This window comes from Dermacentor albipictus, chromosome 3, assembly GCF_038994185.2.
Source record: "Dermacentor albipictus isolate Rhodes 1998 colony chromosome 3, USDA_Dalb.pri_finalv2, whole genome shotgun sequence".
NCBI classification, from domain to species: Eukaryota; Metazoa; Arthropoda; class Arachnida; order Ixodida; family Ixodidae; genus Dermacentor; species Dermacentor albipictus.
Genome location: NC_091823.1, coordinates 100,067,863 through 100,094,544, shown reverse-complemented (window position 1 = coordinate 100,094,544; position 26,682 = coordinate 100,067,863). Strand labels below are relative to the sequence as shown.

The 26,682-nt window shown below is 43.4% G+C and overlaps 3 protein-coding genes across 8 annotated transcripts in view; 2 read left to right on the top strand and 1 right to left on the bottom strand.

The window, feature by feature from the left end:
- Positions 1-2,273, top strand: part of Irbp (Inverted repeat-binding protein) — a 29,801-nt gene extending 27,528 nt beyond the window's left edge. For all 3 annotated transcript variants that reach the window (XM_065431070.1, XM_065431069.1, XM_065431071.1), the window contains exon 16: positions 1,900-2,273. In XM_065431070.1, coding sequence (XP_065287142.1) covers positions 1,900-2,013 — 114 coding nt within the window. In that variant the 3' untranslated portion in view covers positions 2,014-2,273. The remainder of the gene's footprint in view (positions 1-1,899) is intronic.
- On the bottom strand, positions 701-16,996 carry LOC135901325 (peroxisomal trans-2-enoyl-CoA reductase-like). Of its 4 annotated transcripts, none has more exons than XR_010564090.1 (9): positions 16,670-16,947; positions 16,313-16,449; positions 11,361-11,526; positions 10,224-10,305; positions 10,046-10,142; positions 6,167-6,268; positions 5,304-5,418; positions 2,039-2,159; positions 701-1,934 (listed from the first exon to the last, which is right to left on the bottom strand). XR_010564090.1 is itself a non-coding variant. In XM_065431074.1 (9 exons), exons 3-9 carry the CDS (start codon positions 16,436-16,438, stop codon positions 2,092-2,094), a joined length of 756 nt encoding a protein of 251 aa, XP_065287146.1. In that variant the 5' UTR covers positions 16,439-16,449; positions 16,670-16,758; positions 16,865-16,996; the 3' UTR covers positions 701-2,091. The 4 variants fall into 4 exon arrangements, 3 of the variants coding, with proteins under 3 accessions (XP_065287146.1, XP_065287147.1, XP_065287145.1); XM_065431074.1 differs by having other exon boundaries at positions 701-2,159; positions 16,670-16,758; positions 16,865-16,996; XM_065431075.1 differs by having other exon boundaries at positions 701-2,159; positions 16,670-16,743; positions 16,865-16,941.
- Positions 16,997-17,757: 761 nt separating this feature from the next.
- Positions 17,758-26,682, top strand: part of LOC135901322 (paired box protein Pax-6-like) — an 80,775-nt gene continuing 71,850 nt past the window's right edge. The window contains exon 1 of the mRNA XM_070535813.1: positions 17,758-17,774. Coding sequence (XP_070391914.1) covers positions 17,773-17,774 — 2 coding nt within the window. The 5' untranslated portion in view covers positions 17,758-17,772. The remainder of the gene's footprint in view (positions 17,775-26,682) is intronic.

Here is a 26,682-nt window from a genome sequence, read left to right as displayed (position 1 = left end):
ATAACCAGGCAGATCACGGCATTGTTTGCCTCGGAACGTGCAAAGTGCGCAGATTGGTTTTGCCAAAATGTGCGTGAAACAAGCACGTCAGCGATTCAGATTTGCATTAAGGCAGTTGTGTGGCGTGCTCGTATTGGTTAACAAACCGCATGCTAGTTTTCACGCGTGCTTTTGTTACTTTCATTTCAGCATGGAGAAATTCAGCGCTGTGGCTATCTATCTCCGATTTCTCGCATTGTGACGATACTAAGATGGTGACTCTGCGTCAACGGGAAGCTGTGCTCGCACGATTGGCGGTGCAATAGCATCTCCCAGAGCGAAATTTTCTCAAATTCTGCGGCGAATTTCATTAAAATATTTCGCCATGAAATAAAGGAAGGTCTTAGGATTACGGGGGGGGGGGGGGGGGATGTTAGAATAGGAAATTTTGAGCTGAATAATTCCCATGTTCCATAATTTTACGTTTTTTGAGGGCAATATGAATGCTTGCACCTTCCCAAGAAATTACAATTATAGACATTCTACTGTATATGGAGTAACCTAAGTCAACAATGCTCTGACATGACAGTAGCACAGCTGTTGTTGCCAACTAGTGATCACTGAAAACAAATACTGGTTTGTTGGTGGCTTGTAACCAATATGGAAAACTTGAGTACCAAAAGAAACTTGTGCAGCATGTATAGAATGTAGACTCAGAAAACACAGAAAATAGCACATTCTTTATTGTAATCTTTTGTACATAATTGGCAGTGAGGTTTATGGGTTATATACAGTGAATGCACGATAATTCAGATGCAAAAAAAAAAAAAAAAATCTTTGCCAACCGATTTTCCGGACTTTTTGCCATGACCGCAGATCCAAAGCGGCATTATTCGAAGCTGCCACCACTGTCATTTTTATTATCTCCTCACCTAGAACCGGCACTCTCGCACACAGATACGCTGGCAGCCATAGCCACCTAGGCCTAAGCAGTAAAAGGCATGCATTCATTTTTTTGGACGTTTTCGCAGCCTCTAGGAAGTCCCAAAAATCAGACGTTGGCTGTACATACAGCCAAGTAAGCTCTGCCTGTTCTAGCTTGGTGTGCACAAAAAAAGTTTAATGTTTAATGAGCGATAAGGCACCTGTGCAAAATTGACATGTATCAATAGCGAAAAGGATAGCAACCTTCCAGATAAGGGAAGGTGTGATGAACACCTCTCCCCAAGCCATTCAAGATTCAGGTAGCTTACCTAGTCATGCATCAGTGGTGATGCAGTCGTTATTCTCTTGCTGCTACTCTTACCAAAACATAGCCACATCATCTTAGTGTAAGTGTATAACTGCTGACAAAAATGACGACACATCCTTACATCTTGTCCTGGGTTGTATTATGCAATAGTTTTTCACTAACTATGTACTTCAAAAGAGAACGCCTATTCCTATTGCTAAGATCCCATTAGTTCACCTACTGTAGCACTCACACAGTCACTGCAATTCACACCGTAGTTGGTGCAGCCTCGTGCCTTTATATACAGTCTATTCGAGATATATTGAACAGCAAAACAGACTGATGAGCTAGTTGATATTGCATGTGAAGTTTTTAGCGCCAAGAAACACACGACACGAGAGAAGGCACACGAGACGTAGTGCTGTGAGCCTTCTCTCATGTCGTGCATTTCTTTGTGCTAAGAACTATTAACATATTGAACAGTCGTAATATCCTATGCAAAAGTATAGCACTGTAGTAGGTGTGTGTTGAATGCTGTGGAGGAAGAAATCTGTAAGTTCCCGCTTTTCACGATCTCTGAAAACTGTCCAAGGCATGCGGAGTTATCAGTTGAGCTTCAGATAACTATTTCGCGGTCTTGTTCTGTATATCCAGGGTCAGCTGTTTATGTCAGTGCACTCATTTCGCAGTTGGCCAGCCTCACAGTCAGTGTCCTGAGGGACTTCTGCAAGCAAGAAAGCATCCGCTGCCCATCTAAGAAGGCGGATATCGTTGATTGCATCAAGAAGCACCTCAAACTCTAGTCCACCACAACCATGCATTTCTGACCCTTATTGTGGATCGAGGGTGACGAGCCACTATTCCTGTGGCTGGAACGATTGCTACTGCTCTGGTGGCACTTTTGTCTCATCCCCAGAACAGCTGTCGTGCCTGGGCCATCGGTCATGCTCTGAAAAGAAAAGGGACTGCGTCTCTAACACTTTTCGTGCTGTCTCGCAGCAAGGAAAAGAATAAAATATGTAACTAAAGCACGGCTCTCTTTTGAGCCAGTTTTGCGTAATTATCAACACTGCATTGTTCTTTGCAAGTCAAACCAACATGGCTTATATGACATCCTTCTGTAACCATATTTTCATGCCAGATGTTTTACCAGAGTCTGTTTTCTTTCATCAGTGTTGTAATCGGAGCTGAAAAAGCATGTGCCAGTTTGACCAAGGAAAGACACGTGTTTCATTGCGAAAAGCATGCACCATAATTGAAATCTGAAATGAAGACATATTTAAAAAAAGGGACAACAGCACTTAAAGGGGCCCTGAACCACTTTTTATTAAAGGAGAAATGCATCTGAAGTTAAAGTAGGCTATTTCAGAAATACTTTGTCACAAAAAGTACTTCAATGCATTCAGCAGAAGCGGAGTTATTGGCAGTCGGTGTTCTTGACCGTCACTAGCACGTGACAATATGCTAGTCTGACTGTGCTACGTGGTACTTCATTGTACGTGGCTTTGTCCTTCACCAGCTTGACCGATGGATAGTAGCCACATCCAACTTGCGCATTTTTGAAGCGCTATCACTTAGTCTGCCAAGGCATCAAACCAGGAGCAGCCAGAAGTGATCGCGCACTGGCAAGCATGCTTGTGCTCTAACCTTAAGTTTCGCTTGGTTTGAGGAGAGTTGAGCATTAAAAACTAGTTGAAATTAGCGAGACCTGCCAACTACGACACCAAAAAGCAGGGTGGCCAAAGTTTAATTTCTACGCGGGCGGCCGCGGCCAAGCGTACGTGAGCCGACGATAGCTGGGTTCTTCCAAAAGTAAGTAATTATCGAAATTCGAAAGCACGTTTTCATTTACTTCAGTCTGTTTATTTAACTTCATGAATAAATATACACAGTAACAGTAGGAAGAAGCGCACTGATCCAAACACTCTTCTTGATTGACGTCAGCTATTGGTCAATAGCAGCCGCATATGGCAATTCGCTTTATTACGAAATAAAGCATCCAGAAGAGAATGAGGAGTAGGCTTCTGTTGAAAAGAGAGCATCTGAGAGAAAAATGACTTCGCGCTCCACTTGTGAGCTCTACATGCCGTTGTTGTGATTGGCCGTTCACCCCGGCTATAACTTCCGGTCACGGCTAGCGCGATTATGGGGAATGGGCCAACGGCCTCATTAAAATGGTTCCCAAAACGGATGATTCATGGCCAGCACAGGAGTGCCTCGGTCAGGAGAGGTTTCGGCAAACAGTGCAAGGATACAGTCCATCACTTGCTAGCCACCCAAATTGGCACATCCACACCGGGGACAGAGTCAGTGTACGATCCCCCTTCCCCTGTTTGTGCCCAGCAATGTGCATGTGTTTCCAACAAAGCTTCCTTCTGAGGGAAAGGGCAACAGGTCTCCGAATTGGTGGGACCTGATGTCATCAGTCGCTTGACGCCGGATTGGGGGAAGTGACTGAACAATGACCACGCAAGGCATAAAAAGAGCAACGGACCGCAGGTGTGATCGGCTGCTACAACATCATTAACTTTTTCTGTACTACTTTGAATTTTCTTGTACATATGTAAATATGTAAATATAAACGTGTTTGTAAAACTTTCTGGATATCGAGCCCAGCCCCACGTTCCCTTACTCCTCCACAAGCTAAGCACATTCCATGTCTTCAAACCCACAGTCGCAACACCGTGTACAACAGCAAAACTCGGCTGAGATGTTCACAGCAGTGTGGGCTATACGCAGACTGTTTTTCACCAAGCTCGAGGAGTGGTTCAGGACCCCTTTAAAGGAATGCTAGACAAATTTTCGCTAGGAAGGGTCCTAGAGTAAATAAGGAACCAGTTCTGTAGAATTACTCAGCGGATATATATGCAGACATTCAATGCAGACGGGGGCTTTGCCAAAGAGTAGGCTGTTTCTACAAGGCCTCTAGAATTTGGCAATAGATATTTCACATTAACTGTGCATTTAGAGATGACATTCCTGCACCATGGGTGCAACGAAAGAGTTGCATTTCTTCTACAAGCAGCGCACACAGCTTGAAATCAAATGAAGCTCAGTTGAGGTTGTATGCTTGGAAACTATGCTGCCAGTTGTAGCATGTTCGGAAGCAACAGTACTAAGTGTGGTTGTAACTTGGCAGTCTGCACAGTTAAGCTTTGTTCCAAGCTGGAGATGCACTTGTGCTTTGCAATCTTTGGAAATGATGGCTGCATAGCTCAGTTTCAAGTTGCATGGCTAAGCCACAAAGAAGTTAAGTTTTCCAGAGGCAACCATGGTATGATGATGTTAATCCTTTGCTAATAAATGGCAGTTTGCTCATGACTTGCAGAGTGAAACAGGGGTAAACACGGAAGGCAAGAGATGGAAATTCAACACGATGAGCAAAACGAGAACAAGGTAAAAGCTGGAGCCAATGTTTCAACATTTTTGAAGGCGACATATGCTTTCCTCAGCACAGTATATAGGGGTAGGGTTCTTCTAAAGCGGAGTGGGGGTAAGGTGGGTGGGTGAGGAAACTACCAAGGGTGTGTTAGCAGCGAGGGTACAGAATTGGAGTGAAAGGTGTGCTATTCAACATCAGCGGAAAAATATGAGGTAGCGCAGTGTGTCGGCCAGTTGACGCATTACTGTAGGTTCCTTTTTTGGTGGAAGGGGGCTGGATGATGGGAGGATTATCCACTCTGCTGGAGGGCAGCATCTGCTCCGCTGACCTCCGGCGGAGCAGGTAATCTACCCCCGTCGACCAGGCCACTTCTACGAGAAAAAGGAACCTACAGTGACACGTCTACCGGCTGACACACGGCGCTACCTCACATTCCTTCGCCGACGTTGAATAGCATGCCTTTCTTTTTAATTCTATACCCTTGCCGCAAACACACCCTCGGTCGTTGCCTCGTCCACTCCCCTTACCCCCTCTCCCCTTTAGAAGAACCCTACCCCTATATACTGTGCTGAGGAAAGCATATGTCGCCTTGAAAAAGACAAGTCCACTTGTCGAAACATGGGCTCCTGCTTTTACTTTATTCTCATTTTTCTCGGAGTGAAATTGGGATTGACATGCAATGCAAAAGCTCTACTTAGGGATACTTCTGACCTGGTATTTCTAGTGTGACAGCCGGATAAAACTGGCCAGCTGCATCCACATTTAGTGTAGCTCCAGACACGTAGGTTGCTCCTGGTGACAGCAGAAAGCAAACTGCTGACGATACCTTTCCCGGAAAAAAAGAGACAATAGTAGATTGCATGAGATGATGGAATTGTTTCAGCAGAATGTGTTGCACACTGCCCGACTTCTAACGTAAAGTGTGCAATTCACACTGCCAATGGTTCATTAAAAAAAAATTTTTAAATGTGAGTATCAAATTTGCTACCGTGTAATACCGTTTGATACCACCAAGGCAGTACCGAATGAAAGTAATCTAAGTTTGCAACACTTCCCAAATAACTGAGCAATGCACAGCATATTTTTGGAATGAGGTAGTTACACGCATCAAATGAAAAATCTGCATGTCGCTGTGTGAACAGCAAATAGCAATCAGACAGTGCCGTTGTTATTAAATGGTATTTTTTATTCAGACAGCAACACGCAGCGAAACAGTGCTGTGCATCACTGTCTGAATGGCAAACAGCAAAGTGACGTGCAGCTAAGCCACGTGTCAATTCGCTGTTTACTATTTGCTTGATTATTGCAGACTCTTAATGCAACATCTGGCAGCACAATTAGAAACCTCATTAGTAGCGCAAGGTTGAGGGGCCAAGTGCTCCTCTTTGATGTTGCATAGAGAAGTGAACCACCTACAGCACACAATGCTTATGCAACCCACTTTTACTGAAAAATCAGCTTTGCTACCGTAGAAAATCAACCGACTGACATTTATTCTTGCTTCCTTCTTTTCTAAGCATCCTCGGAATTGTGATAAGTAACAAAGCCACCCAATTCGGATGTTCGGCACAGACCTCTTGAGGGGTACCAGGTCGTTTGGCAGGAAGTCTCGGCCTTATTAGTTTGAACAAGTCACCCTGGTAATTCTTGGCGGCAGACTCTGAATAAATAGTACCCTGTTGTGGGAAAGAAATGACAATAATAAAAATTATGCACGTTCTATACACTGTGGGAATTGGTGTAAGCAAAGCATATGCATTCACTCTGCCACTACAGCCAACTAAGCACTAGCACAGTGGCACCCTCAGTATGTCTTTATTTTTTCTTTATTATGCCCAAACAAATACGCAAGAATTGTTTGGACTCATAGCCAGAAGGCTAGGTAGTGTTGGGTCTAATACACGGGTAAGCAGTGTTGGGTAATACACGGGTAAGCAGACAAAACAGAAACGATTGACAAGACTATATATGATAGGAACAAGACAGCAAAGGTTCACACTGGTTTGTGGCCAAGCAAGAACATCTTAAATGAAAGTACAAAATTGTTTTTAATTTCTTATATTTCATTAAGTATTCCATTCCAGATTTGAGCACCATTAAATTTGATCAGTCCAACCGTAAGTGTTATGACATGGCGGGTGGTTAAAATTGTGGTGAGTGGCAGCTCTTGTGGTTCTGGTGGGTAATCTGAAGAGGCCTAAGGGAAATGGGTCATTAGACACTACAATACTATGTACCACTGCTGTAGTTCTTTAGTATTTATGGTTTAAAAGTAGCAATCTCAGCTATATGAATAAAGGCTCTGTTGAGTCAGTGCCCTTCACAAACGTAAAAATCCTGATTGCTCGTTTTTGTATGTGGACACTGGTTATAGATACATCCTGTAAGCAATACCCCAAGATTCTATACAGTAGCTAGGCTGGCTGTGAACAAAAGCAAAATAAAGAATACGCAGGACATGGAGAACAACGCACTCACAAGCCTTTCACAATAAGTGACAAGCATAAACAAGTTTTACACATACATACATACATACATACATACATACATACATACATACATACATACATACATACATACATACATACATACATGTGTTTGTCTTTTCCAATTCAAATCTGTTACAAAGGTGATCCCCGAATAATTGAAGCATGACACGTGTTCCAATCTCGCACTATCTAAACATATGTTTAACTGGTCATAATTTATTTCTTTTCGACTAGAATGAAACACGGCATGCTTTGTTTTCTTAATGTTTAGGGTAATGGTAAACCATGTCGATACTTTTGATATTTCCTCCTGTATTTTTATTTTAATTCTTCTGTTGTATCACCTACAAAGATAAGGGCAGTATGATCCATTATTAAAGGGTATTTTTCATTCATACAGCAACACACAGCAAAACTGTGCTGTGTGTCACTGTCTGAATTGCAAACAGCAAAATAACATGCAGCTAAGCATGTATTGAAGGCTCGGAATTATTTAGCATTTCAGGAAAATTATTTCCATGCAAAGAAAGAAAGATTGGTCCGAGGACCAACCTCTGTGAAACACCTAAGTACTGCTTGAAAAACAGTTGTACATTTCCTCTAAAACCATAATTATCTAGTTTAATGACTAGAGTTAGATGACTGTGTCAAAAGCTTTACGTACATCAAGATAAACTACAATGGCAACCGTGTTATTATGGAAAGCTGTATTAAAAAGCTGAGTAAGATTAAGAGTCGCAGTAGATGTAGACCTTTCTGGTTGAAAGCTGTGCTGGTGAGAATTGATGTATTTCAAAAGGGAGCTTTTAATGTGATTGCCTGCAATTTTCTCAACAATCATATTAAATACGCTTAAAAGTGGTATGGGATGCTAGCTTGATAATTCTGACTGATTCCCACCCTTGTAGACTGGAATCACTTTTGCAACCTTAGGTTTACTCGGACAAGTTGCTGTGTCAAATGATTGGGGTTACACAGATGTAGTAAGTGCTAACATATTTATATTGTTTTTTATCAGTTTGACAGTTATTGTATCAGGCCCAGCTGCTTTGCTTACTTCCAGTTTTTGCACTACTGAGAGGACTTCAGATAAATGAATGTTGTCCATTACAAAACTGCTCAGCACCAGGTTCCGGGACTGCTGACTACCAGAGCATGTGGTAGCTATGCCACGAGGCACGGGCCAATGTTTACGAAATAATTATTAAAATTGCTCACTGTTTTCTGGTCCACTACTTCAAGCAATGCAAATGCACTTTATAGAGTGAAGCTCGATTGCGTCGTGTACAATGTCGCAGATTCTTTTTGTGCTACCTTCTGCTTTTTGTGTTGCCTTCTGTTACATTCAGAACTCCCCCTGCTGTCTACACTCTGGTACCATGGCCCCTGATGATTTTGAACCCTTGCACTAACCAATCGGCACCACACAGTGCCTTCTCGTCCCCCTGCGACATTGTTGGCTTAGTGGTCACGGCATTGCACTGCTCAACAGCATGGGGTTGCATGTTCCGATTCCTAATTGTCACGGCCACATTTCAATCGGGGTGAAGTAGAAAAACACTCATGTATACTTAGAGTTAGGTGCATGTGAAAAAAAACCAGGTTGGTCAGAATTAATCCAGAGCACTTCATAAAAGGGTCTCTCATAGCCCCAGTGTTGCTTTTGAACTTTATGTGCCGTGAATAAAGTCAATCAAATCAAATCCCTCTTCTTTACCACGCCCCTCTTCCCGTTCTTAATGCCTGCACTCTCATCTCCACAGTCCAACCACCACCACTGACCACAGCATTGAAATCTGTTGATTGCTACAAAGAAAGCTTTGCTTGAATAAAAGCTGACATGGCACTTTGACGCTGGACTGAATGGCAGGTAACAGATCACATAAAACACAGCTAAAGGTAGATGCGTGCAAAGACCAGGAGCGTGCAACTAAAACTAGCTCACCAATTGTGACAACCCAAATTTAATTAGCATGAAAAAGTTGTGGGACACTACCAAATCAGAGGTAATGTGCAGCGGAACATGACATGAATTAGCACTAAATGCACTTAGCAAGAAACATCCAAATATGATGCCATTAGAATTATCAATGACATCTTCTATTCCTGCTTTTTATGAATGCTCCAATGAGTAACAAGGTGGAGGTACACAGGAGAACAGAGAATTGAAGCAATCATCAGTGGTTGAACGAGCAATGTGTCCAGCTGGAGCCAATGTTTCTACAAGGAGACCTATCTTTCTCAGTGCCACCGCTGATCACTGATCCCTCCAATGACTAACAGCTACAGAAATTTAATGTTTGCATGGCATAAATTGGCAAATGAAAGAGCACAGTTTAAAGGAGTACTGACATCACATTTTCCACTTCCCATTTTCTTCATGTGCATGTTTTAAATGAAAATCCTGGTCGTGAGAACCCCAGAAAACATGCTTGCAAGCCTCCCTAAATAACTGACAGCAAGTGCTTTTCTACAAACCAGTTTTGGTTTCATTTCCCAGGAGCAACATTGGCATTTTGCATATGCCATAACAACATGACGCAAAGGGTGACCACGACATTTTGGCACTTACTAAAGCTCCAGTTGTTTACAGTGGACTGCGCAATGAGTAGCAGCACAGCAGATCACTGAGCGAGCCCGAGTGAGTGCCAAAACATTGCAGTGTCCTACTCCCATGCAACCATCTTCTGCATCATGACGAATGCACCTCCAGGGAAACAAGACCAAAATTGGTTCACAAAAAGGCAATTAAAGCACATTATTTGGGGTGCCCTGAGACTTGCCAGTACATTTCCTAGAATTTGGGCATTCAGGAACTTTATTTAATGCAAGAAATTAAAAGTAAAAAGAAAGTCGTCAGTACTGCTTTAAAACATTGATTAAACCTGCTATTTAACTCTGTATTCATGGCGCTAGTGTATTGTTTCATGTGGTTTCTGAAAAACAGCAAGCCTGCATGCTCACCGGCATAACTGCATTCACTCTGACTCCACTTGCAGCCCATTCAATTGACAATGAACGGGTTAGGTTCTCCACACCAGCTCTGGCTGCTCCCGAGTGCCTGTCAAAAAGCGCACATTTTGCGAACGGAGGTACAATGCATCACTCAAACTGCCCTAAAGGTCACAAAAGAATGCCTTACGCTGCCAACGGAAATCCGCGAGAGTTTTCCATTACTATGTTCACAATGGCTCCACCGTGCTCCTCCATCCAATGCTGGTAAGCTGGAAAGCATTGCAGTAAGCTAAAATAAGTGTGCTGGAAATGCAGCGCTGGGAGAAGTCCACCACTACTGCTGAAGAAGGTATGCGTCCTGCTGTTTTATGAAATTCAAGAAAAATTTTCGAAAGATAAAACAAGAAAATTGATGCGTCCAGTTTCATGGTTCAACCTTGTGAAGTATTGCGTGCACACACGTACACACCTATGTGTGTGCACGTGCATCACAGAGGGAGATAAATGTCTGGCAGCACGGATGGAAACTTCTATATTAGTAGCCCAAAGGTGTAACCAAAGGTTTTTATATATATGCAATTAAAATTTGAAATTGTGAGCAGAAGTCTACCATCTACAGCGTGCAATGCTTTTTCTTCCCATGAGTGCAAGAAAGGACAAACATTTGTGAATTCACTTTTCCTGAAAAATTTGGTTTGTCGCATTAAAAAGTGTACTGTGACAAAATTTTTTTCTTTTGCTCCTCTCTATGCATCCTGGGAAGGATAAAGAGAAACAAAGCAGCCTAATGTGCAAGTGTACCTTTGTTGGTGCATATGTGTTTTCCAAGCAGCAATAACAATGTGAATATTGAAAGTCACTCCCCCCCACACGCTTTTTTCTGTTACACTGGCTTGCATGATTGATTGATTGGGTTTACGTCCTCAAGCAATACTGGGGCTTTGAGATAGTGAAGGGCTCTGGATAAATTTTACAACCTAGATTTCTTTACTGTGCACCTGAATAAGTGTTTTTTGCATTTGAGCATATTGCTTCCATATAAAACATATAAAAGGTGGCCAGCAACCTCGCGCTCGACATCCAAGTGCCCTTGGCTGGTGCAAGCAGCCACAGTTTATGCAGGCTACAGGTGCCAAGTTTTTCTTTTTCCTACAGTCGGCATTTGACTTTATGCTGTTTCCACTTGCCAGACAAAGTGACAAGGTGAATACACGGCTTCTACCTTCTTTTCCACTAACACTTGCCAGCACAAGCTGCCACAGTTGTTCAAGTGAACCTTGTCAGTTCTGACATTGGAGAGACACTTCCAGCTGCTGCAACTTACCCTCCCTGCACATGAGAAATGTTCCAGTTAGGTTAGTCTCGACTACTGCATTCCAGCCCTTGAGTGAAATACTGTCTGCTGTCGACAAGAACTGGCCTCCACCGTTGTTGACAAGAAAGTCAAGGCGGCCATGTTTATCCAGCGTGTGCCGAAAAAGCGCTTTCACCTGCGGGAGAGAGAGGCGGCAGACACATCCTCAACATTGATTTCTCAGCAACAACACATACAATTGTTATCCCAGCTTCATCTGACAGCTAACTTTTAACCATTGCAACTATGCTAAAGGGAAGTGCTATATATGGTACACGGGCACAGTGTTTCTTCTAAACTCTATTTTCATTTCTTTCGCAGAAAGAAATGTTAGAATTGGAGAAAATTAAGGCTGAAGTTACAGTTTTGAATTTCAAACTCAATGGTAACTCCAATTGCATCAGGGTCACAATGCGTATTATACAATAGTTTCACATATACAATACAACCTTGTTATAACGAAGTAGCATCTGACATGAAAGAACCTTCATTATAGCCTATATTTGTTAGAGGCATATTTTTTTACATGCTCATATAAGCGAATTTCATGCTTATTCCAAATTGTTAATAGCTTTCAAGGTCGAGCATCTGCTTGCCTTCTAATGCAGTGTAATCGCCCTTTATTATTAAGCATTTAACTAGCTCAGAGCATACACCGTCTAGAACTATAATGAAGAGCTAGTGTGGAATATTCAAGGTGGTATCACACCCATCTTGTTTTTGTGTCCTTTCCACTAGTGAGCTGAGTAAGTGGGTAGAGTAATACGTAAGCTCAAGGTAATGCCACCTCTTATATGTATGTGTGTGTGTATATATATATATATATATATATATATATATATATATATATATATATATATATATATATATATATATATATATATATATATATATAGTCGTATCATAAGAAGCCAACAAACATTGACACCAAGGACAACATAGGGAAAATTACTTGTGCTTAATAAATGAAATAAAGAAACGAAGAATTAATGGAAATTAAAATGTCCTAGTAGAACCACTCCCAGGGTTCTACTAGGACAGATAAATACCCAAGAAAGTGGATGGGAAAACAGCGCCGCGGTAGCTCAACTGGTAGAGCATCGCACGCGAAATGCGAAGGTTGTGGGTTCGGTTCCCACCTGCGGCAAGTTGTTTTTTCATTCACTTTAATTTCCATTAATTCTTCGTTTCTTTATTTCATTTATTAAGCACAAGTAATTTTCCCTATGTTGTCCTTGGTGTCAATGTTTGTTGGCTTCTTATGATACGACTAATAAAATCGGGACCCTCGGTTAACCCCCTTTCTTCTTGTTTATATATATATATATATATATATATATATATATATATATATATATATATATATTCCCAAATTTTAATGATGTAATATAGCATATATCTGCCTTGAGTCCCTTTAGCATTCAGAGCAAACATGACAATGCTATTCGAAATCTTATTTTATTTTCATGCATATAATAGCAACAGTTTTGTAATCTAGTGACGCTTATTGGCAAAGTACATTTTTTAGTGATATTTAGTGACTTGTTTTATGCAGCTACAAACTAGCAGTTTTGTGTTTCTTTTTCTTTTAGTAATTCCACATGACATGACAAATGTTTGTAGCCTCAAATAAGTTTAAGCATTGTAGCCTTTCTGATTTCTTAAAATCTTTTAACCAATGCAAAACTGCTTTATTGCAACCAATAAGAACGATAGCAGGAGGGTGGTGCCATTATGAGGAATGTGCAAACACCAACAATCGAGTTTCTAAGTCAAACAGACAAGCAGTGTTCCAATAAGGGATGACAAGCATTGATGTAGCTTCAAGCACAAGGATACCATCATTAGGCATTTGCACATCGAAAGTGAGGATCAAGGTCCAAGCACAGAGAACAAGCTGTCAATGACCATTCACACACACAAAAAAAGATAATGCCGAAATTTTGCCTTAATTGCTATAGCAGTCAATTTAGTACTGTGATATGCACTAATTAATAGTTTTTTTAAGGTTCTTTCATCAATATGGGCTTAACAATTTTAAGCTGTGCAAAATATGTCTTTATTTTATTCATCATATACTGCAAGTCCTAGGCTGGACCAAGCAGGGTAGACAAAGAAAGAAAACATAGACAATATCTCGGACAGGTTGCACAATGTGAATATCAGGTGTACTTTTTTAATCTGTTACATTATGTTATTGTTCTAAAAAACAAATAGAAATTCAGTCCTTCATTCAGTCCTTGTGAAGTATGGTGATGGGGAATGCGACCTAGCCTGTCATGTGTATTTCGTTACTAGAGCTGGCTTGTACTGGTTGAGGTTGACGGAAAGTTTGCTGGGCAGCAGTAGAGATAGGAATTGAATCTGCTGACATTTTCTGTATAAGTAGAGTGGCTCAATAGCGTTTGCTTTCATTTTATATATATATATATATATATATGACATCTAGAAACTAAGGGCCAAGGGAACAGCGGATGAGGATGAGAGGGACAGTAGGAAGAAGGTTGAGATTAACGGCGACATTCTGGAGGACAGCAGCCTGCCTCCTTTCATTATTGCAATGGCACAGTCGGCAGAATATTAACTGTGTTTTTGTAATAAGGAAAGGAGACAGGCCGCCATCCTCGAGAGCTTCACCGTTAATCTCACCTTGGGACTTCTCAGTGAAGCTCAATATTTGTAAAAAATATATCGGACTAGTGGTGTTTTGTGGATTCAACCAAGAACACAGAACCCTGTTTATAGCTTACCTTACAAAAGCTATGCGCAACTAATTTTTTTTGTTAGCAACATGCTACAGAAATGGTAAGACCTACCACCAGCATGCTTATAAGCAGTGCGCTCTGCAATATATACGGACGTTTAGAATGCCTGATGCCCATGGTGTATGCTTGTTGTAAACTTGAATGCATATTGGTAAAAATAAAATGTACACATTATTTTTTTGAGTTTCCATAACAGCATGCCACCTGCTTTCGTAAATTGCTCATTTCTTCTGCCAGTCTATACCGTAGAAGGACTGAACCACATTTTTGAATGCGTGTGTAATTATGTGTTGCCAATATATCGAAGTCTCAATGCTCGCGTACTGCCCAGTGAAGTCAGTTGCAACATATGCTTTGGCATTTGGCAAAATGTGAGCACGAGGTGCCAGAAAGCTTTGCTAAAGAATGCTGTGGATGGTGGACTACTTAAATTAGTGACAGTGGTAATGCAATAGCTAAAGGCAAAGATGCCACAAAATGTTTTGCGGTGATGTTTGCTGATTTTGATGCACTACCTTGGCATGCACAATTGTGCAGAAAGTGCCTGAAGGGGTAAACCATATATGACAAAAGAAGAGCACAATCTGAAAGTTTTCGGTAATTGATCAAAACCTGGGGGCCTCAGCTTTCTTCAAATTACTTATCACAAAGTGTACCATGGTGCGCCAATGCCCAATGGCTGGAAAATTTGGCATGTTTTAGCCAGCTCCAGCTGTTGGCAAGTTAACAATGCACCAAGTGAAATGTCGCGATCTGTGTTTCATAAACACGAACAAATGTTACTAGATAGCTTCATTTTTATTTAATAATTATATTAATAATTTATTGCATGCATTCAATTAAACAGGTACAAGAATCAGGCCTGCCAAAGCCGCACTGGGCTTGAGTAGGAGTGCCTGGTAGGCTGCAACAAACTTCTTTAGATACAAATCAACAGGACAGGCAAATAAATCCAAATGATTATATAAAATGCTAACAGATGAGAAGGCAAAGAAAGCACAAATTGTAGCAGCTACTTTCATAAATAAAAAAAAGAAACTGCAAGAGCAAAAAAGAAGTGCTGAAGGAATCTGCATAACAAATGAAGAGTTGCAAAAATGGGCAGAAATAAAGAAGGAAAAATTGATAAGACATGTGTCCGACCAATTTCAATGACTCTTGGTACATATTGCAAGGCATGAACAAAACTGACAACCCTCTAAACAAAAGAATCCGCACAGCGAAGGAATAGATGACACAAGTACAAAAAAAAACAATAACTACCAATAAGAGACAGACAATATTTCAGTCATTCTTCAAGTACTTTGCTTAGTACGAGATCTCATTCTAAGCACAATCTAAAACAGCTAATAACATCTATCTATGTGAGTGATTTGTTTCTTCTTTCTCGCACCCTCTAAAATGCATGAATAATTGAATTTGTAACCATATCCCATTTTCTTTTTTTCTGTTTATTTGCTTTGCTTAAATCTGAACTTCTTGCACTACCATTTCATTGTGCTCCGCAGACTCCTTCACTGTTAAAGTTGTCCGCTTATGCTTGCTGGTAGAGTGTTCAGAAGGACAGAGGAGAGCACGTAGAAGGTACCCAGTACACATCTATTTCCTTTATAGCTTGCGCTTTCTAAGGATAACTGTGCACTTTTTTCTAGTTCTGGGTTTCATTGTAGTTCAAGCATGCAGTGTTAACAAAATGGTAGCGGACTATTTCCTAAGCGAAAGGCAAGACACGTGAAATATTTTGAGAAGTTGCATATATACAAATTTTGAGTCAGACATTTGAAACTGCTTCTCGTAAGTTAAACTGAACAATGAAGGCTGCTTCTGGTTCCAGAGGCTCCAGCATCCCTTAAAATACATTCCGCTGCTTAAATGGTTATTGTGCCTATACCAATATCCGAATTCATGCATTATGAACAGGCAGCGTTAGTTTAGGAGCCCTTTTTCAAATTGATATTTTCTGCAACCTTTCATAGGAAAAGTCCGTTAAGATTCAATACCTCGACGCCACTTCGTTGCCGAAAGTGTTTTCAACAATTGACAGTTTTAAGTTAGTTTCCCAGTACAGCTAAAACGAATCTTCCCTTGCTGTTTCGGGTGACCACTGTTAGGCCCTTTGCTATATTCTTCAAACATAAGTAAACTAAAATGACTTGCTTGGTCCTCCTTTCGGATATTGCAGGGCACAAACGTTGCACGATCTTTTTCTTTCTCCGGTAGTATCCTTCCTTGAAAATCGGTGACTGCGTTCTTCAGGTTATCTTCGTTCCTCGACGCAATCATCACTGAACATCCTGAAATCGGCAGTGAAATGGTCACAGTTCCATCAAGTTTCGTCACTGCAAATTTAACGTGAACTTTGCTGAACCTGCCGAATCAACAAATTTCATGACTGCTGCATTTTCCTCTTCTGTGAAGGCGAAATAGTACAACCCATAAAATCAGACAACTTTCTTTCTGACGTAAGACAACGTACTACAAATCTTACAAAAGGATATAAGTTTTCAAACGAACCTAAGTAAAGAAGCTCCTCTGCAACAGCTTTTCCGATTCCCGTTGCTCCGCCGGTGACGATAGCCACTTTTCCTCTGAAAAGATTCGGCCTGAAAATGCTCCTAACTCTAAGGACACCGCTAGTTGCCATTGCAAAGCTCTCAATCTCTCTTCTCTAAGAGACATGTAAACGTGCACAACCCTTGCCGGACTGACCTGTTGCAAGTTGACAGGCTCGTGCGGCAGTCGAAAACAGCTGATTACAAATATTTTTGTTTTTTCGCTCTAGAACATAGTTGCCATCCGGCGTTCGGAAACTCGCTGATCCTAACGCATCGTTGCAAAAACTGCCGTCAGAGAAGTTTTCCGGTTCTCGAAACCACTGCTCGAAACCGCTTCCGCCGCATTCAATCAGCAAATGCATAGCGTCTTTAAGACCCCCATTTTAAATCCAGAGGGAACCGCCCCAAGAGTAATGGATTTAAACACAACCTATTAGGGCTTTTTTTTTTTTTTTTTTTTTTACCTACACTGGCTACACGAGTGTAGCCAATGCCTCCGTGTAGCTAGTGTGTCTCCATTTCTTTTACTTGGTGTAGAAAAGTGTGGCTCCGCCCAACTACACGAAGCCATTTTTTAAAGTGTTCATGTTGCCCTACAATTGTTTTATTGACACGGTCCCCCAGTTATAATAATTAATAAGTTGAATAATTATTTAAGACCAATTGTCAAAGTAGGCGGAATGCAAAAATAATCTGAGTATCTCCAAGCGACGGCCAACTACATTACCGTGGTTCGATACAGCTACATGGCATTTGCATATTTTTAATGTTTGGCTCGAGTTACGTGGGACACCCTGTATATTACGGAGCCTCTATTGAACTATAGAGCCTAGAATATATTCTAGGCACTATAATTTAACCCTTTTCTCGGCGCCTCGTGGGCGCCACCATCTTTGATCACGTGGTGACGCGTTCATTGCCTACCTCAGCTGCCTCCGTTGCCTCTGTGTTTACAATGGATGGGCACAACGCCAAGTGCGGCTCAGCAAACCTCTGTTTCGGCTGATATCGTAGACGGGGCTAGGTGGACGACACCAAGCTTTGGTCCCAGCTTCAGAAGGCATGTGAGCACTTTTGAGGCTCATTACGCCTTGTCAAACAGCGTGAGCAGCGTATACGGTGTTTACTAAAAGAGGGGCCAGAAATATATTCCAAGCTCTCCCAACATTGCGCTTAATAATTAAATCAGGACACGCCGTGGTTGCTTAGTGGCTATATGTTGGGCTGCTAAGCACGAGGTCGCGGGATCGAATCCCGGTCACGGCGGCCGCATTTCGATGGGGGCGGAATGCGATAACACCAATGTACTTAGATTCAGGTGCGCGTTAAAGAATCCCAGGTGGTCCAAATTACCGGAGTCCCGCACTATGGCGTGCCTCATAATCAGATCGGGGTTTTGGCACGCAAAACCACCCAATTCAATAATTAAATCAATATCGGTGTGTTGGGTTGTTCTTTCTCTATTTGGCAATCACTTTAAATGAATGGGCTGTCATGTTTCTGACTCCGCAAAGTTCCTTTGGTGCGGTCACTATCTGATTGTTTATTTCCTGTCAATTCACAAGCGGGTGTGCTCAGTTACGATAGGTTTGTTCTTGCTGCGCACAAGGCCTGGAATGTAGATGATTTGTGCTTTATAATAGCTTGTACTAAATACGTACTATTGACGTCACTTGTTCACTCAGTGGACTGTCACGAAACGTTCAGCGTCGAGCATTCGTGTGTGACCACACACGTGTATACAGTCGCCGTCGCCCATTTTTGTAGCGGCGCGACTATCGTCTCCAAAGCCGGCGCAGAGGGCTCGCGTGCAGGTAGCGCGAGAATGGAACACGCTAGCGCGCTCGACCTCAGCGGGCGCGGTGTCTGCCGCTCGCAAGATCCCGCTGCACCATGGCTGGCTGGCCTAAATAAACCGTGCACGGCTACGGCGGCTATACCTCGTCGCGCCTCCTCCCCAAAAAATGGTGACCCGGACGAATGGGCCCAACCATGCCAGCGTCAGCGCACCGACTCTACCAAGGCGAGCGACGTGGCCTCACGCAGTCCGGCAGACGTCCCGCGGTTGTAGGGTGTCCGGGAATTCCACATCGACATCCCGGACATCTGACTGATCCAGCTGGACATTCACTTCCTTCTCAACAAGGTTCCAGGCTTCGGCTGCGTTACAGGCTCCGATATCCACCCCCCGGCCCCGACTTCTGCGATGACTTCAGGGCACCCGTCCTTGCTTATGTCACCTTCGAGCGCTCAGTCACAACCGCTCTCGCAATTTGAACCGTCGCGTCATTCCACGCCTTGTCGTCCCACATAGTGCTCCTGTACACTAGTCCCACATCCCCTGCGTCCACCACCCATGCCGTCCGTCTGCATGCGCCGGGTCCAGCATCGAACCTCTACTCGGTGCGTGGACCTTTTCGTCATCTCAAAGGCAGCTGCGCGACGACTCTTTCCAAGCAATTCGCTGGGCCAAACGCAAGCGCTTCCAGCTATTCTCCGCACTCGACCCCCCCACCCCCACCACTACCACCACCACCAGCACCACCATTTTGCTTTCGTTTCCAGAGATCGCGAATGCAGCGGATATATACACGCTGTTTTATTTTCTGCGTCAAATAACACAGGGTGCTGCGCTGATAACTTGTGATAAGCGCATTTGCAATCTGCTGTCAGACTGTAAGGTTTGGCGGCTAATACAGTTGCGGCATCATGGAAAATATGGGTCACAAGTAAAAAAAAAACTATTTCAATAAAGTTTTAATTAGTGATTCTAGAGGCAAAACTGCATTTACAAAATTGAAGCCCGACAGTCATATACGTTGCCCCACAACAACTTCACAAAAATCGTCGTAGGTACTACGGTGTGCAGTATTTTACTTGTGGGCTGCCCTGAACCCAAACGAAAATTAAGTAGCGTGTCAGTGACGCTGATATGTCCCCACCCTAATAGAAAACGCCACCTGCTTCCTTGCTGCGCGGGCGCCGATGCTATGACAATTACGAGTTCTCTTCGTTCTGATCCATAAAGCCTTTCTTTATTTGCTGCTATTGGCAAATGTGATTACCCGAGCTGCGGTACTGCAACAAGGTTAAGGTTGGGAACGGTTTAGAGCACGCTTCGTGTCGATTCCTGGCGTCACCACGCAAAAAAAAAAAGAAAGGAAAGAAAGAAAGAAAGAAAGAAAGAAAGAAAGAAAGAAAGAAAGAAAGAAAGAAAGAAAGAAAGAAAGAAAGAAAGAAAGAAAGAAAGAAAGAAAGAAAGAAAGAAAGAAAGAAAGAAAGAAAGAAAGAAAGACGCCATCAAACTCGTGCTGCAGCGAAAGCTTGCGCTACTGTTGGTCTGCACTCGCAATGGATAGGATATAGGGATCGACGTCACTGGTGCACCATTTCATATTTCTTTCAGCACTGCCATACCAAACTGGACCGCCCGCATTTCCAAAGTACTGCAGGCTCCATAGAAGCCAAGACGATATTTTGTTTAGAGAAGTTTTTGTTGAGTTACTATGACTTTCGGTCCTCAATTCTCGAATTGCGAAGTTTCCTCTGTGATACCTAATTAAACGGTTATTTAATACATCCTATGTTAAGATAGCCCGGACTGAACGGAAGAGGGACTCAAGATCCACAACGCTAGACCGTATGTTTAGCGTTGTACTTTTTAGCCCCCACATTCGCTCAATTATTACGCAAAATGTTGATTAAGCACTGCAGCCGACAATTCTGCGTCACTACACATCTGGGACATCGGGTACATGAGCTCGAGCTGCTGCAGTTACCGGAGCACTCTTTACCATTTACGCCCAGTGAAGAGGGCAGAAAGAGGGGGTCATCACTATATATGACACGCCCCCCCCCCCCCCCCCATCTGGCACCTGGACCCCCCCCCTCATTCTCATTTATGTACATTTATGCTCTCTCTCTTTCTTTTTCTAGCATCGCGGCTTGTCGCATGGCATGATATAGTCTATCAAATATGTGCAGTCCTTCTTCGTGAAGTAGCTGCACAAATGGCCCATGGATGGTATTGACCATATAATTAACCATTCACAGTCTGCGGGCTGGTCTGTCTCTGTTCCGGCACCTTCAAGCAAGGTGCAGAGCACTTTGAGCACATCACAGGATGTTCGGGTGCAGGCCCAGTTCGCGGGAGGGGTAAGAAGAGCCCCAGTCCGAAGACTCCGGAGTGACACTTCCTCCACCTGCGGAATCGTTGTATAGTGGCTAATTCGTCCATTTTCGATGAGAGACCGTGTATATCGAGAGCAAAAAATTAGAGATAGTCCCAATTTTTTTCCTGGCAGATAGTGTGCTTTGATCTACACGAGAAATGTATATCTATAGGATGGTTGGCTGGCTGGAATTTGCCTGTCGGACATATGAAGACGCTGTAGCAAGTCGGGCTGCGGCTTTGTCGAGTCAGGCTGAGTTGACATCCTCGAAAAAAATATGGGCGCTCCTTCCTGCTGACGCTTTCTTGTCTCGCCTCGGCCCGTACGTGGTCCCTCAGGTCACCGACGTTTTTTTTTTTTTTTTCGTGGATATTCCCCAATGCAAGTGATGAGGCGTCCTTTAACCTCGTTCTATATGCGCCCGCCCATGTGTATATAGTTAAAGAAACGGAACAAAAGCATCGGAAAAGCCACGGCGCTCCGGCACAGATTATCTAACGTCACTTGTCTTCGCTGACATAGAATGTGTGTATATAGGGAGGACATCTTTGAGATTTTATTGAGGGAAGCAGTTCTTAACAGCAGTGAAAGCACCTTTTAGGGATCAGGTGTATATAGCACCTCTATATAAGCGAAAAGCTTGTGCTGCAATTAAAGCACGAGATCACAGAAATAGTCATGCAGCATAGGTAAACCTTCGCAGTGGTTATGGAGTAGCGCTGCGCTGCTGAGATCGAGGTTGCGGGTTTGAATCCGGCCGCGGTGGCTGCATTTCGATAGGGGCGAAAAATGGGTGCTTAAATTTAGGGGCGTGTAAATGAACCCAAGGTGGTCAGAATTAATCCGGAGTCGCCCCCCCCCCCCTTCTACGACGTGCATCATAATTAGTTAGATGGTGCTTTTTGGCACACAAAACCCCAGAATTCAATTTATTACTGATATAAAAAAGAAGAGAACGCTGACATTATATATGATTTGCCAACGGTGCACGGGTTACGTCGAGTATTCGTTTTGAGCATGCAACTACGAAAGAAAAAAAAAAACGCCTGCGCCTTATAAAAGTGGCAAGGCGCCAATATACGCGACGAAAATGTCCCTTGCTATAGTGCATGAAGTCTGTTTGCGTATATTTTTTTTCTAGTCACGTGGTGAGCGATGGCTCTTGTGTAAAGGCCGCACGAACAGCCGCAGACTGCCGTCTGTCACCTCCTTTATGCTGCGGCCACGAATTCCCGTTATATTCGGTTTGCTAGCTTAAAGCTTTTCGTCTTTGTCTGCCTGCATGGTCGCCTCCTACGTCGTTGTAGCATGACACTATTAGGGAAAAAAATTTCCCTGATGTTTCCCCTGCTTCTGCATGTGACGGAGTCTTTAATTCATTGTACCACAAGGTAGAGTGATAGAAATTTATTTGCTCAAGAGCAGAGAGGTCGGCCTGAGCTATAACTTGCTCTAGCCTGACTGTATACACTGTGGAGAAGGTACGGGGAGGAAAAGGGATGCTGCTGCTGCCAACGTTACTAGCTGCTGCTGCTGCTGCTGCTGCTGCTGCTGCTGCTGCTGCTGCTGCTGCTGCTGCTGCTGCTGATGATGATGATGATGATGATGATGATGATGAGGAGGAGGAGGAGGAGGAGGAGGAGGAGGAGGAGGAGGAGGAGGAGGAGGAGGAGGAGGAGGAGGAGGAGGAGGAGGAGGAGGAGGAGGAGGAGGTGGTGGTGCCTATATACAAGTTCACAGCGTTGTGGCATATCTAAAGCCGTGCGTCCAGCCCAGTGGCTGGAGAAAGGCTATAGCGGCACTTGTTATCAGGGCTGCGCTGTTTGCATTATAGGCCAAGGACCTAAAAGAAACTCGTTTGATAGCGACCTGTTATCGACGTTTGCCATGGAAAAGACCGGTTTCGGTCGTTCTTGCGCGTACGCGGGACACACCAAAAATATATGATCAAGTGTTTCTGCGGGACCTTACAGTATTCACAGTTTGGGCTAGTATCACTGCAACGTATCAGATGTCTATAACGGTTGGTGAATGCGACACCAAGGCAAATCCGGTGCACCATGCTTGTTTGGCTTCTTTTGAGCTTGTGAGGCATACGAAAGTTCATTTCTTGGTCCCATTTGTTTACTCGCTTGTGTCGTCGACCTGGTTGGGTCCAGTGTTCCAACGTATGGTTGCGTGTTACGCGATATTACGTGACGAAATAGGGCGTTTGTGTCTGTTCGTGAGAACGGAATGCTTGCTTCAGAAACATTATTTAAAGCAGTTTCCGCTTCAGCGTCTGCCTGTTCGTTCCCTATCGAAGGTATCCACTGAAAGGAGACATTGTGGCCATTTCTATTTGCGTGGTCAAGATGCTCTGTAATTTCTATAGCCATTGAATAATGCGGACCCCATCTGAGGATACAGCCAATAGTTTGAAGAGCTGGCTTGCAATCGCAGAATTTCATCTATGTGTGAGGAGGCTCCTCGGAGAGAAATCGAAGTGCCTCCCGGATAGCAACAAGTTCTGCGGCAGTTAATGTTGACCTATGGTCAACATCATTTCTATAGTCTGAACAGCCGAGCCATGATCATATGTGGGATGGCGAAGGCTGCACTGGAGGCATATGGTGTGACAGAGCCATCAGTATACACATGTACAGTATATCCGTACTCTGCAGAAATGTGAAACAGGGTAAGTTGTTTGAGGCCAATGGATGCAACGGATTTTTGTTGTTGTTGTTGTTGAAATTCCAGGGATCTGCGATGTAACGAAAGGTTTAGGCAGAACCCATGGGGTTATTCTCGGAATACAGGCGGAAGAAAATGTTTACGGCAGAATACTATGATGACGCGATAGAGTCCTGGAAAAGCGGGAACCTGGGTGGGTGGCAGGGAGTGATGACAGAGGATGGTGTCTATGTCGGGTCAACACGCGAATGTACATTCAAAGAGGCTTGCAGAGCAAGTATACACCAATAGGACAAGCACGAGCTTCCGCTGTTGTTCCATTGTGCATCGTTGGAGGCCCAAACATGTGTGCAATGCTTGAATGCCCTCCAGCGTGCGCACACAGCTAAGTCCCATGCTTGAGAGCCCCACCGGCATGTTGTACAGCATATATACCCTACGAAAAGTGTTTGGTACAATTGGAGTAATGATGACTCTGAGGGGCCCCATGTTCTTCCTGCAACGACGCGAAGGACGTGAACAAAACTCCTCAGTTTTGAGTTCATTGCGGCGACGTGTTTTGACCAGGATAATCCCCGGTCTATGACTAAGCCAAGAAACCTGGGGTGTGTTACTGCAGGTATCGCTACTCCGTTAACGAGTATTGGATACATGGTAATTCGTTTCCGCGCGAATGCAATCGCGGAATATTTTTCTGTTGAGAGCTGGAGGCCTTGACGCCGCAGATACTTAGCTGCAGTGTGATTGTCACTGCACGTTGAAGCCCAGCACTCATTTGGGGATGAACGGCTCCAGATGCCCATATCCATATGTCGTCCGCATATATGTGTTAATATTCACAGTATTAGGAAGTTCAGAGGCAAGGCCAATCAGTGTAACATTGAAGAGAGCTGGACTGAGAACTCCCTCTTGTGGAACACCTCGATGGATATTGTACTGGCCGGTGTCGCCATCACTTGTCGACATATACACGGTGCGGCCACTAAGCTATAGCTATCCTCGGCCACCGACGTCTAAATCTTCCATTGTACCACAAGGGGCATTCAGTATGGGACGTTGGGTGACAGTGTGCGAGAAACGTTGGCAAATATGGCAAAACTTTCCTTGAAGGGGTGTGTCCTTGAACGGTCCTTAAAGCGAAGCGTCCGGGACGTCGCCTCCTTCTGTTGTAAGTGCGAGGTCGCCTGCTGGGAGGTTTGAATCACACGAAAGTTTGCCTTCCCATGTGACGCGGCAGAGAGTTATCCTGCGGAGCGCGAAATTTCTGCGAGGGTCACTTGAAAAGGCGACGAAGGCCGTATTACATAGAGTAAATCACGCGGTGCGGGTATCACAACCAGGTTGTGCAACTTGAGCCCATGACGAATTAAGAGATATATTCCTGCTATCCGAAGCTCGTAGGACGTCAGAAATCGCGGGGTGCGTTACACGCCTGCGAGTGATAGATCAATATATATATATATATATATATATATATATATATATATATATATATATATATATATATATATATATATATATATATATATATATATATATATATATATATATATATATATATATATATATATATATATATATATATATATATATATATATATATATATATATATATATACAGAGAGAGAGAGAGAGAGAGAGAGATTTAGTCTTCCGCGAGTAGCAGAGGCAGACTTTGTGCGAATTGTATAACTATAGGATTGTCACTGATTGATGTAGACGCCATTAGCAAAGATTGACAATCGGTATGGTATGGAATCGCTTGGGGATATATATAGCCCATCGATGGGGCAGACCGATGAGACCAGCGCGGACAGGGAAAACCATGCATGTGGCCGCAACGATGGACGTATAATCTACACCGAGAGGGTAATTCGTCGTCCGCCCGGACAGTATCCCGTAACTGAAAATAAAACTCACACGGAATTATCAGAAATTGAGCTTCGCAATGCGGCGTTGCTATACTGGTGGACGACGCACATTAATTTATTTTTCCTGAATCCTACTCCACCTTATGGATTTCCACATAACTATATATATGGCCGAATTCACAAAGCTTTTCATTCGTATTCTCTTTGCAATTGGCTGGCCGCTCTCGCTAATATGTCTGGCCCTATATATAGGATTGGCTGGAATTTGGTCTCGTGAACAGTTCTAGCGTAATAACTTCTTTGTTTTTGTTAATAAGAAGTCCGATTTGCCACGCGTAATCACCTGCATGTTCCTACAGTTTACGTCAGCACGCTTCGCCGGGAAATTAGCCACCCGGAAGTTACGGAATGGCGCCTCTTCCCTATGACACATTCACGAATTCCTGCGAAAGGTATGTATGCTGTTGTCAGGTTGCAGGATAACCTTTATCGCGTAAAGATCACGCACGCTGCATCAACGGAGCTGTGCGGATTCTTTACACGAGCAAACGGAGGAAAACGAAACAAAAGAATCGCTGCCGTGTTACATGCATGTGCACAACTGACCAAGCGCTCGGTGGGCCTTGCGCGCAACCTGTACAAAGCTCTGTCCGTAATCTCAGTACGATTGCACCTACATTAGATGGGAGAAAGCCACTAGGTATAAGCCCTTCTGTATAAGCACTTCAGTCTGGCTTCGGGCCTCGCGCTAAAGCCGCAACAAAATCTACCGCTAGCTGCTTATCTTCAGATACGAGTGCTGCTTCGAGAATGAAGGGGCCCGAAAAGCAAGTAAGAGGGATATAAATTCATACCTGCCGACCTGGGGACCTCGAAATTCGGGAAGTTCGGCGAGAGTGGGACGACAAAGAAAAATAATGTTTTTTTTTTACGGCCCTTCTCCACCTCAGAAACAGCTCTAAATGGCTGCCAGTACAGTGATTAGATGTCTCGATGCTCGTTCTGGGATCGAACATGGCCCATGCGCGCGTGTATACTTCAGGAAAGTACTACGTCCCATGAATCACCACTTTTCATACTTAATATGCTTCTTCACATTACAAGAATGCATAACACCGAAGCTGACTAAAGAAAACAGGTGGATATGAAACGGATGTCTCGACGCGAAGCTCACTGTTAGGCCTACGCTTGCAGCACAAAAAAGGCTTGGATTTAAATCTGACTTCGGCTAGCTACCTCGCGCATAGTAACAATTA

Coding starts and splice junctions, on each gene's coding strand:
- LOC135901325 (XM_065431073.1), bottom strand. CDS start 16,799: ATGGCAACTAGCGGTGTCCTTAGAGTTAGGAGCATTTTCAGGCCGAAT. Junction 16,450..16,669: donor AGAGGAGCTTCTTTACTTAG/GTTCGTTTGAAA, acceptor TGCCGATTTCAG/GATGTTCAGTGATGATTGCG. Junction 2,160..5,303: donor TGTCACACTAGAAATACCAG/GTCAGAAGTATC, acceptor TTTTCTTTTCAG/AGCATGACCGATGGCCCAGG.